General features: G+C 39.5%; 1 protein-coding gene across 2 annotated transcripts in view; it reads left to right on the forward strand.

The window, feature by feature from the left end:
* Positions 1–811: 811 nt before the first annotated feature.
* The window catches only part of MPS1 (multipolar spindle 1), a 63138-nt gene continuing 47010 nt past the window's right edge, over positions 812–16939 (forward strand). The window contains exons 1-3 of one of the 2 annotated variants that reach the window (XM_087668091.1): positions 812–985; positions 3727–4037; positions 4151–4194. In XM_087668091.1, the coding sequence (XP_087524217.1) occupies positions 3992–4037; positions 4151–4194 (90 nt within the window). In that variant the 5' untranslated portion in view covers positions 812–985; positions 3727–3991. The remainder of the gene's footprint in view (positions 986–3726; positions 4038–4150; positions 4195–16939) is intronic. The other variant, XM_087668092.1, reaches the window with a different exon arrangement.

Genomic DNA, 16939 nt, shown 5'->3' on the forward strand with positions numbered 1-16939 from the left:
TAGTTTATCCATGCTAAAGCAATATAGCTCAAATTAGGCTGACATTCATGCATACCAACATGAGGTATCCCATTCTCTAACAAGCTATCAAAGCCAAATGTGTATATTTGGATTTGGGTAGATTCCATAGGTTGTGTATGAATGAGAGTGATTTGGTGAGGGCCTCTACTACAAACAATGTAGTCTTGAACTTATTTATGATGATCTCATGTGGGACAGAGGCTTTGCACCTAATCATCCTCGATATCATGGATATTGGGGGCCTCTCCATTGATATTTGTCCATCATAAGTGTGACTTGATCAGTTGTAGTGATTGAGATTTGACTCCTTTGGCCTCTCTCACCCTACACAATCATTGACTTCTTCACCTCTTTCCACTACCACCCTGTCTCTTCTCCTTTCAAATATTTAATTGTTGTGCTTTGGCCTCATCCGAAGTTCCAATCCCTGCACACACATCCTAAGATTGTAAGAAATAAACATGAATAATTCAAACTTTCAATTAAAAAAAGAAGAGAAGATATAAATGTTGGAATATGCCACAAGGAATGTATCTAAGGTTTGGACTCACACACCCATTACTCTTATTATTTTGAAAATGTTGCATGGACTCCTAACTATGATATAGGGCAATTTCGTCATTCAAGGTGTTTGAACATGTGTGGATATAAATGTGAGAAGAAAGAAGGAAAACAACGTTTTTTACCTGGTAGGAAGGATCCCAAGATGCGCTTTAACGCATTAAACCCTTGTGAATTCAAACTTCAAAATATTGAGAGAGAGAGAGAGAGAGAGAGAGAGAGAGAGAGATTTAGATTTTGCATGCTTTCGTGTCATGTCACCTTATTTCACATGCAGTTCTTGAACTAATCGACTATGGCGTCTTCCTCAACTCCGGATCAAAGTGTGCGGGTAGCGCTTGCCCTAGCCATTGTGAAGGCCCGCCACAAGCAGACAGCAGCTCTCCAACACTGGAAGAAGAAGGTACCATCTGCACTTCCTTTTCTGCATATTAATGACTTTATGAAAATGTAAAAGAATGCAGCAGGGAGCTTTGGTAAGCTAATACACCCTGAGAAATGCCATGATTCGCAAAAGGACGGCTGCATTAAGATATGTTAACAAAAGGAGCGCTCCATTAAGATATGGTTGAATGTTGAACATCACAAATGGTGAATCTGCGTCTGTTAGGCCGGCTTGTTACTGACCGTCCCGTCACTGTAAGCGAGCCTTGCCCTTTGAATGCATTTTCTGAGTCTGGTTTGCTAAAATGCACTGCAAAGTAACGATCTCAATATGCATTCGTAGTGTATACTTTAAGGAGGCAATACTGGACATGGTTTGCTTAAGTTCAGTCTAAAGTGAAACCCTCAATTTACACGTTTATGGTATATTCTATGGAGATAATGCCGCACAGCTAACACTTCGCAATCACACACCCTGATCAAGCAGCCCTTTACGCACCTGCGTTTTACCTTCTTTCTATGTCTTGTGGAAGTGTGCCGTATCGTATTGAAAAAGGTGTCTCATGAAAGGATGTTCTTCATGTTTTAATTATCAAACTGCACGCAAACTATAAGCTTTTGGCACACCATTTCTTAAATATCATCCGAGTATTATTCAAATTGCTGCAGATCACAAGTGGTAAATTTCAAAGGCTAAGCTTCTTTGAGTTTAACTACCATGCTGTTTGGATTATTCTTGAATATCCCATAACTCTTCAAAATTCAACAGGGCCAGTACATTCCCCTAGCATTTTCTTCTACAATTCAGGCGATAATACCGATTGATATAAGATTTATAACTTTTCAGTGTGCATAGAATTTGTGTGTGCAGAACTAAGGTATGGCATTGGCTTTCAAGAGGGCCAGATCAAAGCCATTTGAGCTCCCAGGAGTGCAAGGGTTTTTGAAGTGGCATAGGGATGGGAAAGTTGTTTACCATTTTCAGTTGCATCATGAAGCTTTGGATTGTCCATTTCAGAATTGTTACTTCGCTAGTGGCTACATGTAACTCTGCTAGTAATAAGAAACTATCTTCAGTCTAGAGAGGCTACTATTTTTCAGCCATCTTCTTAAGATGCCTTCTCATTGAAGACCAAGTTAGAACAAGGTATTTGAGCCTAATCAAGGAAAGAGTGTTCGGTGGCATTGTAGGTGTCATTGCAGGGGGACATAGTGGCATTTCAAGATTAGACCAAGTTTTTTGGACATGAATGGGTAAAGTTGGAAGGATGGCATCATGTGGGTTAACCTAAATATTTAGAAGATACATTTTTGGATGTGAATGGTAAAGATTAGAAGCATTGCATGAGTGGGCCTTACCTAATTAATCAGTTTGCTGGGATGCTTATGTGATTAAAATGTCACTCTGGCACTCTGCCTTCCAAATGGAAGGTCAGAGTGCTCTCTTTTCCAGTGCTTGCAAGCCACAAGGCCTTCGGGCAGTAGCAAGGTGACTAATTCAGCAGTATATTTTCCTGTATGGTGTTTCACGGCATTCTTCAATGATTTTGATAAAGCTTTTGACTCTGTAAAACCGGTTGTGCCATATTAAAGTCCTTCAGATATCTATCTGTGGTGAGAGTTGGTGACTCTGTGGGGAGTTTGCAGTCATGTATGTGGTGAGGCCTGGTGACTTTAATGGGTAATTGTCCTCCCTTTCTCCAAGAAAATATTATTCTATTTGTTAAAAGGCACTGATAGGATATGAAGGTCCTTATAGACTCTAGAGTACTAAAAAGAAGCTAGTCAAGTCTGCCAAAGAGCACCCCCTAGGTCGGCTGCTCTGAGGGAAGCATCCTTGTACCAAACGTATGAGAATTTGTTTTTAGTAAAGGAGGGAAGTTGCACATTATTGAATCTGTCCTTTATCATGGAAAGAAGAGTTTGGATTTCTAACTAGTAGAAAAACTGTCTCTACCTCATCCTCTCCATGTCACTTCGAGTTTCCGTCAATAATCTTGCAAGGAATGATTGATGTCATGTTGTTGATGATCTTTCATGTTTGGCTTGGTGTGGCTGTACCAATCATCAGATCTCTAGCAACTCTTTGCATGGCTAATTTTCATTCCTAGAGCTTGTTCAGTAGTGGATGACCTGGGAAATACTATTCAAGTTGGATAATCTTTCCCTTGACATCTAAAAGTACCATCTTTACAGCTCTCTGCCAACTCTTCTTTTATCACGTGATGGAATTGTTTATCCTAAGTGTTGACATAGCTCTTCCTCTGATTGATACAGGAAAAGGTGGGCTTTGATAAAGAGACCCTTTTCACAAGTTTGCTTCTGACTACTTAAAAAGTCAAAATGCTGTCAGCAGATACATAGTATACTCATCCTCATTCCTAATGGGAAAAGTAGTGCCATTAAAGAACTTCACTAACTCCAGATGTTTATATCAGGCCTAAAAAGTTCTCCATCATTCACTTCACAAGCCCTAATTTGTTGATGATTGCTAAACCTTTCTTAAGAGCTCCTTTACTCAAAAAATAGGAACTCATTTTGTGATTAATTTTGTTGATGATTCTTCTTGTTGATAAGCATTCACCATGCATGGGGTTTGTTTGATGCAAACAATCTTGGAACTAATTTTTGAAGTTGTTTATGAAAGAGCTATCTTGCATCAATAATGTTATCTTGGGGCATGGAAAAGGAGCTGCAACCCTTAGAGAGTCATTCATTTCATGGCTAGACTGAATGCCATGATTTATTATTCTCTGACAGGCAAAAGTACGGAAGGCAGAGATCCATGAGCTTCAGAAAGAACTGCAGATAGCACAATGTGGAAAGTGGAGTTTCAAATGCAATGGAAATTCTTTAGTAGACTGATACTTCACAGTTTTCTATTGGACCAAGCGGTCTTCTCATCCATCAGTGACTTGCTGCAGAATTTGGCATTTCAGAGATATTACCCCCTTTTGCAACATGCAAATGCAGCTTTTTCCAGAATTGTGAAACAGCGATTGAAGCTAACATAACTGATGTCGAAATGGATGACATCAATGGAATGCTCTTTCGCCAATTTCTTAGGAATGGTAGTAGTGCTTAGCAAAATAATAAGTGGTTGCCAAATTTTAGAAGTTTTTGGAACTCTAGACCAGCAAAACTTGTTGGTGTTCTTTTACTACTTGTTGATTGTTTTGTGCAGTCAAGAGATGGAAGAGTGCAAAGGAAAATCAGAAAAAAAGTGTGGTAAGCCTTTTGTGATATCATCATTTAGTATGGCCTGAGTTGATAAAGCAAAAGAAAATAGTTATACTGCAGTGGATGCAGTTGATAAATACAGTTTTCTTTACCTTGTATGTATTTAATCATCTTTCTAGCTGCAACATAAACTTTCGTGTTCATAATTCTACTTTTATAGGCAGGTTCTTACTTGTTGGAAGAAACTAGGGTCATAAACTTCTAAAGGAAGGACTTGAAGAGAGACACAATAGCTGGTAGAGTGTTTAACTGTTAGAGAAGAATAAAATTACCCAATGGATTTCAGCCAGAAGTCTAATTTTTGCAAAAGCCATGGTGATTAGTGATTTTATGTTTATGGTTTACTTTTCCTCTTAGCAGCTGGAATGGCAGGCTGCCAAGTCTTCAAACGAGCAAACCCAACCTTGCTATATTAGATATCTCTTCAGGATGATGACGTTCTTTGAGAGTCAAATTTTAAACAAGATTGCATATTACTCTTTCTATCACCAGTTTTCACAATACCAAACAAGGCCACATGTACTATCACAAGTTTTTACAAAATGTTATTGTCAAGTTGCTCCAAAACGCAGCCTGCATGTGCCTATGATCCCAAGAGAAATGGATACTCTCCTAGATTTTTTGTAAAAGCCTGGTTGTGCCAAGTGCTTGCAACATGAAAGGATATCAAGGGATTCAACATGACCTGCTCATGTTTGTGAAGCCCTTAAAGGACCAGACTTTACCTGTCATCAGCCATCTCTATGTTATTAAAGCAGGCTCTGACAATTTAGTTCACATTTAGTCAGGACTGAAGTGAGCTCCTTCAAAAGTCACCATGCCCTTGGCCATGGGAGGGGAGATATTCACGAGACTCAACTTTAAGTGCCAACAGAAACACACACCCATCAGCTGTCCTTGGCACAATGGTACCATGATCAAAAACATGTTGAATAATGGCAGCCTACATATCAGTGAGCATCTTTGAAATGACATGAATGTGAGTAAGCTGAGTCTTGCAAGGTAGGATTGAGAAATGGGCCCTTGTATTTTCTTGAGAACATAGTCCAGAAGAGGGGGCCCATGAGACCCCAAGCACAATGTGTGTAGATACTGATAATATGGTTACAGATCTTGATATGATAAAAGGGTGGCTGCTGACAGCCTATTTCTCCAGGTCTGTTTTGGAATAAGGATCACCAATAGTGCTTCCACATGCTGAACAGCTGAAATGAACCTGTCCTTTTGCTGCTGCTATGAGGAAAGTCCATTGGCATGAGATTAGGAAAAAACCATTGTATCAAAGGCTGCTAGGGACCATTAAATGCTTGAATTCATTGTTGCCATTTGAAAAATGTTACAACTTTCTTTCTGACCTCGTCTGTAATGTAGAGCTTCAACTTGGCAAGTTTTCTGGCTTAAGCATCCCAATCATCTTATGCAACCCCCCTAAAGCCACCTCTACATTGTTGAAGTCACATTCATCAATCCACAAAACCATGTATTGAGACAATGGAGCTATGCATTGCCAAAAGTCAAAATGATTGTCGTAACACAGATCAGTGTTCTGACATATGTAGCTCTGCACTGCACAAGGTTTCCATGAATGATTATGTAACACACTATGTAACCTACTCCCCACATGTCATAGGTCATGAATATGCTAAAGGGACTTCATAGAACACATTGTGTCAATGAACACTAAGGAACAAGGCTGAGAACCAAGAAAAGAGGACTGAGAAGTTGCAGGTCATGAATCTGCTCAAGGGACTTGATGGAACACATGCTAACATGTGAAAACCAAGAAAAGAGGACTGAGAAGTTGCAGCATGCACGACATATGGAATACCTCTTGGGAGTGCATGTCTCATCCAAGAAGTTGCTTGATTGTATATCAGATTGCATTGCTGATAAATTTGTCTGTTGGAAATAATAGGCATGACCATTTCATGGGCATCTCAAGGTTGCTCAAATGATCATACTGCCCATGATTTCCTATTACTTGCCCTTGTTGCCATGGTTAAAAAAGAGCTTGCATGTGATCATGCAGACCATCCACCTCATCTTATGGAAAAAGGACTCTACACATCTAATTATCACTTGGATTTCATGGAATCATATCTGTACTTTATAAGAATAGGAGAAGCAGCTTTAGATGTGGAAGCCAACATGAAAACTCTGTGATGGTCTTTATTCAAAGACACATGCGTTGGCCAGCAGCCTTGGTTTCTAATATCTGTAGGACAAAGTGAGCATTTTGCATGGTAATTGAATCTGGCCTTCCTTATTGTAGAAGGGTGGCGGAACCCTAAAATGCATTGATTTACAACAAATTTACAATAAACGATAATTTCATAAACCAAATCATAAATAGAAAAATTGAACACTTTACCACTTTGGGCTAGATTGCCCCCAAGAAATAGAGCTAACACTCGATTGACCCCAAAATGTTGGCACCCCTTATAGTATTTCTTTTCACATTAATTCCAAAACACTTGTTGTACAACTAAGAATTGAATTCCCCTTGATTTAAAGCACATTGCAGAACCTTCAAGATTCTTATAATGTTCCATATTCTTACATAACATAACATAAGACTCACAAAGAATCTCAAAAACATTGCCAGATTATCATGTGACATGTCCATTTCTCATGAGCTCAACTCATCTGGCAAAACCAAACCATAGCTTAGCGTAACCAAGTATGAACCATGGCTAAAACATCAGTGGCATAATAACATATGCTGTTGTCCATGGAACTAGATGTAAACCATTGAAAATTGAGCATAATCTGATCATAAACTGATCACTTGCTGTTTTGAGAACTGATCACAAGCTGCTGCAAATGTGACCCCCAAATTGATCACAAACTCATTGCAAAAACTGACTAGTAATCAGTGCAAAAACTGATGTACAACTGATCCAAAAAGTGACCATAAACGGCTCTCAAGCTGATCAAAAACTAAGCTGAATACCATTGAATATTAATGATCATATGCTGAAAACCAACATTCGATAATCAGCCCCTGATGATCATTAACTGGTGCTACACCAAGCATAACCGATGCCATTCCAAGCGTAATTGATTACACCCCGAGCATAACGGATGCAAATGTACAGTTTCAGAGCTGTAGTGTAAACCATACCGATCTGCATACCAAACATAGTCACTAGTACACTGAATAGTGATAACCTGGCAAACATACTGTTTAGCTACAGTACCCTGAATGTATGCTGAATACATCCGAGATCCACTACATATGAGAGCTGTCCATAACTGGAGGAGTGGAAGTGCTACCTCCCCCTTGAGCATCAGGCAATACTCTGGGCTCTGCTGAACCTGACGGAGCCCGAACTAAAGTCAGCTCTAACTGAAAGGCATCTAGGTCAAGTTGCAATAATTGAGAATGGTCTACCAAGTCATCCTCTTCCATCCATTTGGCATCCATTGGTGAATAATTCTGAAAATTCACCAAGTACCTCTTGGAAATTTTACCTTTGACCTTTTTTCCCTTGTGTGCCAAAATTTGCTTAGGTACCAAAATCTCATCTAGCTCCTCAACCTCAAGCTGAATTTCAGGAGAGATATCCTTTGGCACATCTCCATGAAAAGGTCTAAGCAAGCTCACATGAAAGGCATTGTGTATCCGTCAATGTGGAGGTAATTTTAGCCGATATGCCACATCGCTGATCTTCTCCAACACCTGGAAGGGCCCATAGTATCTCATAATCAACTTCGAATACAGTCTTTCTCTTCCTTTCATCTTTTTTATCCTTGCCTTCTCAAAACGCAGCAATACAAAATCACCCTCTGCAAATTGCAAAGCACGTCTGTAGTGATCAGCTGCCCTCTTTTGCTTATCCTATGATCTTTGAAGTGCATACTTAACCTTTTGATAAGCTATATCCATGCTTTCCACAGAGCGATCAAACTCAAAGATTGTATCTGTTGTGTGTAAAATAGGGGGTACTTTCTTACCACCTTCTACCACCTCAAATGGAGCTTTGCCCGTAGAACTATGTATAGTTAACCCTAGGTCTACCCCGCAAGGGAAGCATCCTGCCATTACCCACGGAGGACCGACCTGAAGGTTCCTAATTGACCTAACAGTCACCTGTTCAACAACTAACTCACATTTGGAGGTGTCCTTCGAGAGGCTTCTTATTCGGAAGGAGCAACTGCCATTACCCTTGGTTCATGGAGTACAATACTTTTTTCCAGTAGCAAGCTAAGGATTTATAAAATCCCTTGCAGTGCTCTGGCACAACCACCATACCTTTCCCCTAAGATAATTTACAGTTTTGGTTTTGAGACCAAACCCTAAGTAAGTCAGCGAATCGCCCCTTTCTAGAGTTTCTTCCTAGTGTTTGTTTTTGGGGAAACCTCTTGGCTAAACGAGACCACCTTGCCATAGGACTGGATTTGTCGGGAATCCATCCACCCGCTTCCCTCTATGGAAGTTCTTAGTTACCTAATTACCTACCACATTACGTGAAATATATACAAATTAGCTTCATTAATTAAAATCCTTTTATACATAGTTGTTCGTTTACGTAAACACTATGGAATTTGCTTCCTCATACTGACTATCTATCTATAGATTGAAGGATGATGAGAATTTCAGCGTGGTATCCATATTCTCAAACAAGTCCTTCCAAAATAAACTGGTCATCCGGGGGTCTCGATCACTAATGATCAACTCTGGCATACCATGATACTTAAAGATGTGATGTAAAAACAATTATGCCATATGATCCGCCTTTATTTTCTTCCTCACCGGAATGAAATGGGCTTGTTTGCTAAACCTGCAAATGATAGCCCATATCCCATCATTCCTTGTAGGTGTCTTAGGAAGCTCAAAAATAAAGTCCATTGCAATGCTCTACCAAGGCCTATTTGGAATAGGCAACGGCTGCAACAAACCCGACATCTTTTGCCTATCATGCTTTACCTTCTGGCATACGATGCATGTCTTAAGAAATTGTTCTACATCATACCTCAAAGCTGGCCAACAAAAGAAATGCTCCATTGCCTTGACCGTGGCATCAATACCTCTATGTCCTGCATATGAAGGAGCATGACTTTTAGTGATAATTCTAAGCCTTAACTGCTTTGTGACACACAGTCGTCCATGCATCATCAGAAATCTATCTCTTATACAAAGTGTCCATGCCTTTGGCCATTGCAAAGCGGATTATAACATTAGCAAAGTTCGAATCAGCAACATATTGTTCTTTTATGGCATCCAACTCAGTGTGATAAACCATATTGACAGTCGACAACTGAGGTTTACGTGACAGTGCATCATTTTTCCCACTCTTTCTCTGCGATATGTTCCTCTTTCCAGCCCTATTTTTCAGATCTTCCCCGATTTTCAGCTTTATTTTCAGATTTACCATTTTTCTCAACCTTTACCTCTGTGACATGTGACTTGGCATCATCATCATGGAATCCTGCATCCTTCCACGCAGCAATGTGTCGGCTATAGTAGCATTTTCTATAAGCTGAGACATGTTGGAAACAGTGGACTTAATGCAAAAATCCTTGATTCCTTTGGCAAACCACAAATATACTTCTCCACCTGCTCATGGAGGGGTACTGTGCGATAAGAAGTAACGGGCAACAATGCATCCCAAAACTTCTTATTATACTAATCCAAGTTTTTGCAATCTTTGGAATTCAACTAATTCCAAGCTGTCATAATGTCTACTTCAAAGGTACTTTTCAACCAATTTGAAGCAAACATTTACTTGAACTGGACCCAAGTGGCAGGTGACTTCCCTTGAATAAGGAGTGTAGACCACCATTGCAATGCATTTCCCGTTAAAAATGTGGCTACCTTGTGTATCCTAGATGCCTTTGTGAAGTTGCCTCCAGAATAGGCTGCATCAAACTGCTGAATAAAAACAAGTGCTTTCAGCCTATCTTGTGCACCACTGAAAGGCTCAAACTTCACGCTTTTGCCACCTTCATCATAGTCCTTCAACGGACCTATGAGAGTCAAGTTATCATAAATGGGCTGCTGCAAAAAGGGTGCATTGGCTGTATTTGCATGAAAACCAACACTATCTGAAGCACCTACATGACCAACACCAAATCCTTGTGCTCCAACGGTCCCTTGGGGTGCCGATACATATCCATATGGTCCGCTTTGTTCCCCAAGCATCATACTTATGCTGCCATACATGGGATTAAGCATTCCAGTTGCATTACCCGGATACATTGGGTGTTGTAAGCCATGCATTGGCTGCTGCATACCATAGGGATTTATGCCATACATTCCCGTATGCGGTGCCTGTCCAAGCATAGCATGAAAAATGGTAACACTACCAAAGTATCCTTGCTGTCCCATGTTTGCATGTGCTTGATTGCCTTGCTGCCCATGTTCCCATGGATTGGCACTACCAAGTTGGCCATGCATTTGCACTTGCTCATCAAGCATTTTGGGCTCTTCTAAAGAAGACTTAGGCATTTGCTTCGGTTCTTGTGGTTGTCTCGAAGTTGTAGAAGGTGTCTTTTTCTCTTTGCCTTTGCTGTCCTTCTTTGGGGCATTCAAGAATCGAGTAAGTTGGGGATCCCTTGCCAATTCAGCAAAAAGGTTTGCTACTGTACGCGTTCGATCCTTGAAGCTATCACCAAATTCTTCAACCCCTTGTTGGTCATCAACCTCTTTATGCATTGAAGTGCCAACATTTGGGTCATTTCCCACATTTTGAGCATGCTGTCCATGTTGAGAACCATGTCCAACATCAGTCATTGCATTTCCCCCTTTACTACATGATTGACCAAGGAGTGATGCATCCTCTCCACTTGATCCCATATCACCATGTGAAGACATGCTTGCTGTAATTCACTGCTGAGAACAATTTCAGCAATAATGCAATAGTCCCAAGTTGCAATCAAGTACCATGGGCCCACCAATTCAAAGGATTTGATGGCATCCCGGCAATGGAACCTTGTATCCATCCTCCCTTCCGTGGATGGGTAGTAAACCCTTGATTACAACTTAAGTACAACAGCAAACAATAAATGCAAATCTGAAAATACAAATTTACCTACTGATCTTGGACAATGCACACCCGATTGGCCCCAAAATTGGCGCTCCTTTTGGTATTTCTTTAGCTTTATTGAAGAAAAAGTTGACTTACAATGGGATTCTCCCAATCTCTTTCGGTATTTCAACTCCCCTTGATGTCCAAACTAACCAGCAAGTCTTCAATCTATTTTGCCCCTTGATTCGGACACTCAATTGGCCTTCATCCACTTCATAGACGATGGAAATGCCCCCAATTCAATGGCTGGCTAGTCCTCCACCTGAATTCAGCTGAAATTCACCTTCAGCCTTGTTGGATCCAAGTCTTGGAGCTTCCAATTTTTGGCATGCTTCCCAAGGCTGTTGCTAAGCCCTAATTTCTGCTGTAAATTAGGGTTTACAGTAGAGAAATTTGCAATTTCTCAGCCTTTAAGGGTCCAAATGCTGAGATCTTTGGAGCAAGGCTGTGAATGGTTGGGAGATGAGAGAGAAAGATGTAGAGAGAAAATTCAGAGTTTTGTCGCGAAGAATGACTGAAAATCAGTCAAGTGTAGCTGCTGCCCTACCAGGACAGTATGTAGATGCAAAGGACTGAAGAAAATCAGCCATTTACTGCTGTTGCCCTGTCTCAACAGCCTATAGATGCTTTCTCGTGTTGTTGATTGGTCTTATTTTTCCCTTGGTTGCCTGAGAAGATCCTCCAATGGCTGCAAATTAGACCAGCAGCCTCCCCTACCTTTCTCTTGCAGGCTGAATTTATAGAAATGTCTCTCTCCAGCCTCTAAAGACGTTTTTTAGTCTTGCATGGGCATTTTTCACAAGTGGCAGCCTTCTCAAATAGTTTTTCTAGCATTTTTCATAATTAAATATTAATTTTCAGCCTTAAAATACTGAAAATTAATCTAATAATTATTTCGGTGCCCTGAAAAATAATATGACTGGCCAATAATTAAATTGGCTAGGCAAATTCCATTTCCGAGTGTTTTTGCGCCATCTTTGACCATCAAATTGGGTTAGGTACCATTAAACGCCAGTTCTTTAGTATCACCAACTGACATTTATGGCCAAATGGATGACCTAGGCCAACAATTGGCACCATATACCACCAAGTACTGGTGCAGCATAACTTATAACAAACTTTTACCTTTGATATCCCATGATTTCCTTGAGTCTCGGGCTTGTAAATTTACTCTAACCCAAGTTACACCTCACGTGTGCAACGTTTACTTAACCATGTGGTTAAAAATTAATCCACATGTTAAGTGAGGTTTCAAAAATACATGTCCTCATGACAACACCACTCATTGGAAAGCTTCGGTTGCATATATAAGTATATATGAACAACGAAGAGTTTTTAATTGCTCCACTTGAGGGTTGAGATGTATTGCTTGGTATGCCATGGTGTCATCGTATGCATGTAATGATTGATTCTCGTGCAAAAGAGATCACTATTCAACATAAGGAAAAGATACTCACACTTGATGTAAAGTTGAACAGTAAATTTGTCTCTATTGTATTTGCAACTGCCATTTCTAAAGTAATGAAAAATCATCTTTCAACGTATTTGGCTTTTACTAAGGATAAAGATGATACTGAGAATGTTGGAAACATGTCTAAGTTAGAGAAGGATCGCATGTCATTTCTGAAAATGTATGTTGATTGCTTCTCTTAGTCACTTCCAGGGCAGCTACTGCTTGAAAGGCTAGAAGATCATGGCATAGATCTTATCCCTGGAGGTAGCCACCATACAAAGTCAATGCATCCCAATAGGAGGAGATTATGAGTTAGGTGAATAAGCTATTAGAAAAAGGGGTTGATTCAGCCCAGCTCATCTTCTTTTTGTTCTCTAGTGCTTTTGGTGTAGAAAAAGGATGGTTCATGGCATATGTGCATTGATTATTGTGCTTTGAACAAGATCATGATAAATAATCTTTTCGATTCCTCGGATCGATGATGTTATGGATAGATTGGAAGGGCAACCATATTCAGCCGTATAGATTTGAAAAGTGGGTATCATCAGATATGCATTAGATCGAAAGATGTACCTAAGACAACTTTTAGGACATCTTTTGGATCGTATGAGTTTTTTGTTATACCTTTTGGACGTACGAATGCTCTTGCCAGTTTTTATCGGATGATGCATCGCATCTTCAAGCCACATGAGGATTTATGGGCACTTTTTTTTATGACATGATTGTCTATTCAAAGAATGAGACAGAGCATAGAAGATATTTGGACATTGTGTTCAATGAATTGTGTGAGCATAGGTTGGTTATCAATGACAAGAAAAGTGAATTCTTCTTGCATGAAATCCACTTTTTGGGACATATTGTATCGGCTGAGGGTATTCACATGGACCCTGCAAAGGTTGAGGTAATACGATTATGACCACCTTTGAGAAATATACATGAGATCCACAGCTTCTTGGATTTATGTTCTTACTATAGGAAGTATGTATGTGGATTTGCTGAAATTGCATCTCCATTGCATGCTTTGCAAAAGAAGGATGTGCCATTTAGATGGACAGCAATGGAAATTTCAGCATTTGAAAAGTTGAAGGAAAAAATGACTTCAGATCCTGAGCTTGTGTTGCCCGCCGATCTAAGAAAGTCATTCGTAGTTCAATGTGATGCATGTGGTGATAGCATTGCTATTGTTATTATGCAGGACGACTGAGTTGTGGCTTACGAGAGCCGAATTCTCCATGGTGTAGAAAAGAATTTGCAGGTCTATGAGAAAGATCTTTTGGTTGTAATTCATGCACTGTCTATATGGAAACATTATTTGTTAGAGACTGATTTTACAATGCATACAGACCATCAAACTTTGAGGTACTTTCTAACGTAGACAAAGTTGTCAGAGAAGCATATGAGATGGGCAAATTTTCTCTCTATATTTCACTTTCAGATTGTACATATTGATGGTAAAAAGAATATTGTGGTTGATATACTATCACGTAAGCCAAAAATTTCAGCCGTCAGTATAGTTTATCACACTGAGTTGGATGCCACGAAAGAGCAATATATTGTTGATTTGGACTTTGTTAAATGCTTATGATCATCTTTGCAAATGCGAAAGGCATGAACACTTTGTACTAAGAGATGGGTTTCTGATGATGTATGGATGACTGTGTGTCACAAATCAGTTAAGACCCACAGTTATCACTGAAAGTCATGCTTCTTCATATGCAAGACACAGAGGTATTGATGCTATGGTGAAGGTAGTGGAGCATTTTTTTTATTGGCCAGCTTTGAGGCATGATGTAGAACAATTTGTTAAGACATGCATCATATGTCAAAAGGTAAAGCATAATAGGCAAAAGATGTTGGGTTTGTTGCAGCCCTTGGCTATTCTAGATAGGCCTTGGTAGAGCATTGCAATAGACTTTATTTTTGAGCTTCCTAAGATACCTATAGGGAATGATGGGATAATGCAGGTTTAGCAAACAAGTCCATTTTATTCCGGTGAGGAAGAAAATAAAGACTGATCATATGGTACGATTGTTTTTGCAGCACATCTTTGAGTATCATGGTATGCCAGAGTCAATCATTAGTGATCGAAACCGTTGGATGACTAGTTTATTTTGGAAGGGGTTGTTTGAGAATATGGGTACCACATTGAAATTCTCATTTTCCTTCCATCCGCAGACAGATGGTCAGTCTGATGAAGCAAATTCCGCGGTGTTAGATCTTTTGAGGTGCTATGTTTCAAGCCGCAAGACATAGTGGGAGCAGTATTTGCCCTTGGTTGAGTTTGCTTACAACAACACAGTGCATAGTACCTCGGACAAAGCTCCATTTGAGGTGGTTGAGGGTAGTAAGAAGGTACTACCTATTGTGAAAACTAAGAATAAGATCGTTGAGGCTGATCGTTATGTGGAAAACTTTGGATATAGCCTATGCAAATATAAAATATGCACTTCAGAGAAAGGTTGCCATGAGGATATGTATTTTTGAAACCTCACTTAATATGTGGATTAATTTTTAATCACATGGTTAAGTAAATGTTGCACATGTCAGGTATAACTGGGGTTAGAGTAAATTTATGAGCCTAAGACCCGAGAAAATCATGGGATATCAAAGGAAAAAGTTGTTATAAGTTATGTGCACAGGTATTTAGTGGTATTTGGTGTTAGTTGTTGGCCTAGGTCATTCATTTGGCCATAAGTGTTAGTTGGTGACACTAGAGAAGCGGTGTCTAATGGTACCTAATGCCAATCTGATTGTCAAAGATGGTGCAAAGACACTTGAGAATGAAAGTTGCCTTTCCAATTTAATTATTGGCCCGTCAGATTATTTTTTTGGACACCAAAATAATTATTAGATTAAATTTTTGTATTTAAAGATTGAAAATTAATATTTAATCATCAATAATGCTGAAAAAAATCATTTGGGAAGGTTGTCACTTGTCAAAAATGCCCATGTAAGATTGAAAAATGTCTCAGAGGTTGGAGAGAGGCATTTTAGTGCATTGAGCTTGCAAGAGAGAGGAAGGAGATGTTGTTAGTCTGATTTGCAGCCATTGGAGGATCTTCTGAGGCAGCTAGGGGCAGGAGAAGACCAATGAATAGTAGATAACAATATCTACAGGCTGTTGCGATAGGGGAACAACAATAAATGATTGATTTTTTTTAGTTCTTTGCATTTACAAGCTGTTGAGATAGGGCAACAACAATAAATGACTAATTTTCTTCAGTTCTTTGCGAAGAAAGTTTGAATTTTCTCTGTCCTCAGCATTCTCTTTTATATCCTAGCCTTCTACAGTCTTGCGCTAAAGATTACAACATTGAGATCACCAGAGGTTGAGAAATTTCAGATTTCTTTGCTGTAAACCCTAATTTGCAGCATAAATTAGGGTTCAGCAACAACCTTGGGAAGTGTGTTAGAAATTGGAAGCTCCAAGACTTGGATTCAATAGGACTGAAGCTGTTTCAGTCAGATTCAAGTGGATGGACCGGCAAATAAATGAATTTGGGGCATTTTCCATCTCCGTCAAAGCGTGTGAAAGCCAAGTGACTGTCCGAATCAAGGGGCAAATCAGATTGAAGACTTGTTGGTCATTTTGGACAGTAAGGAGAGTTGGAATATCGAAAGGGCTTGAGAGAATCCCATTGTACATCAACTTTTTTTTCAATTAAGTTAAAAAAATATTGAAAGGGGTGATAGTTTTGGGGCCAACAAGGTGCCCATTGTCCAAGATTGTAAGTTATTTTGCATTTCTCAGTTTTGTAATAAATGTTACTGCTGTAACTAAGTTTTAATCAAGGAATCACCACACATCCACGAAGGGAAGGTTGGTTTTAGAATCATTGTTACACATGCCATTCTTGTGTTTGGTATATGAATTCCATTTTTCGAGCACATCTCTGAGTTCTCTTCTTTTGCAATGTTCTGTTTTCTTTCTCTTCCGTCTTGTGTTCAGTAGTGTCTATGCTTTCATTGCTGCACCACTTTTGACGTGGTATCAGATTGTAGGATCTAGGTTCTTGCTGCAATTTTTCTGTTGATTATAGGTCTTTCTTCCCCTTATTGATTAGGTGACCTATTGCGGATCATTTTCAACCTATCAAAGGTCCATTGTTGCTTGCGTTTTCAAACCATCACCTTGCGTTTTTAGTCTATGCTTAGATTCCAATCTACAATCGACAGTTGGTTGCATTAAATGCTCAATTAGTTTGTGTTTTTGGTTTTTTGTTGCTAATTGTTGCTAGGTGAGTGTCTA

The sequence above is a fragment of the Lygodium microphyllum genome, chromosome 26, assembly GCF_053477565.2.
Source record: "Lygodium microphyllum isolate KBCC chromosome 26, Lygodium_microphyllum_v1.1.10, whole genome shotgun sequence".
NCBI lineage: Eukaryota > Viridiplantae > Streptophyta > Polypodiopsida > Schizaeales > Lygodiaceae > Lygodium > Lygodium microphyllum.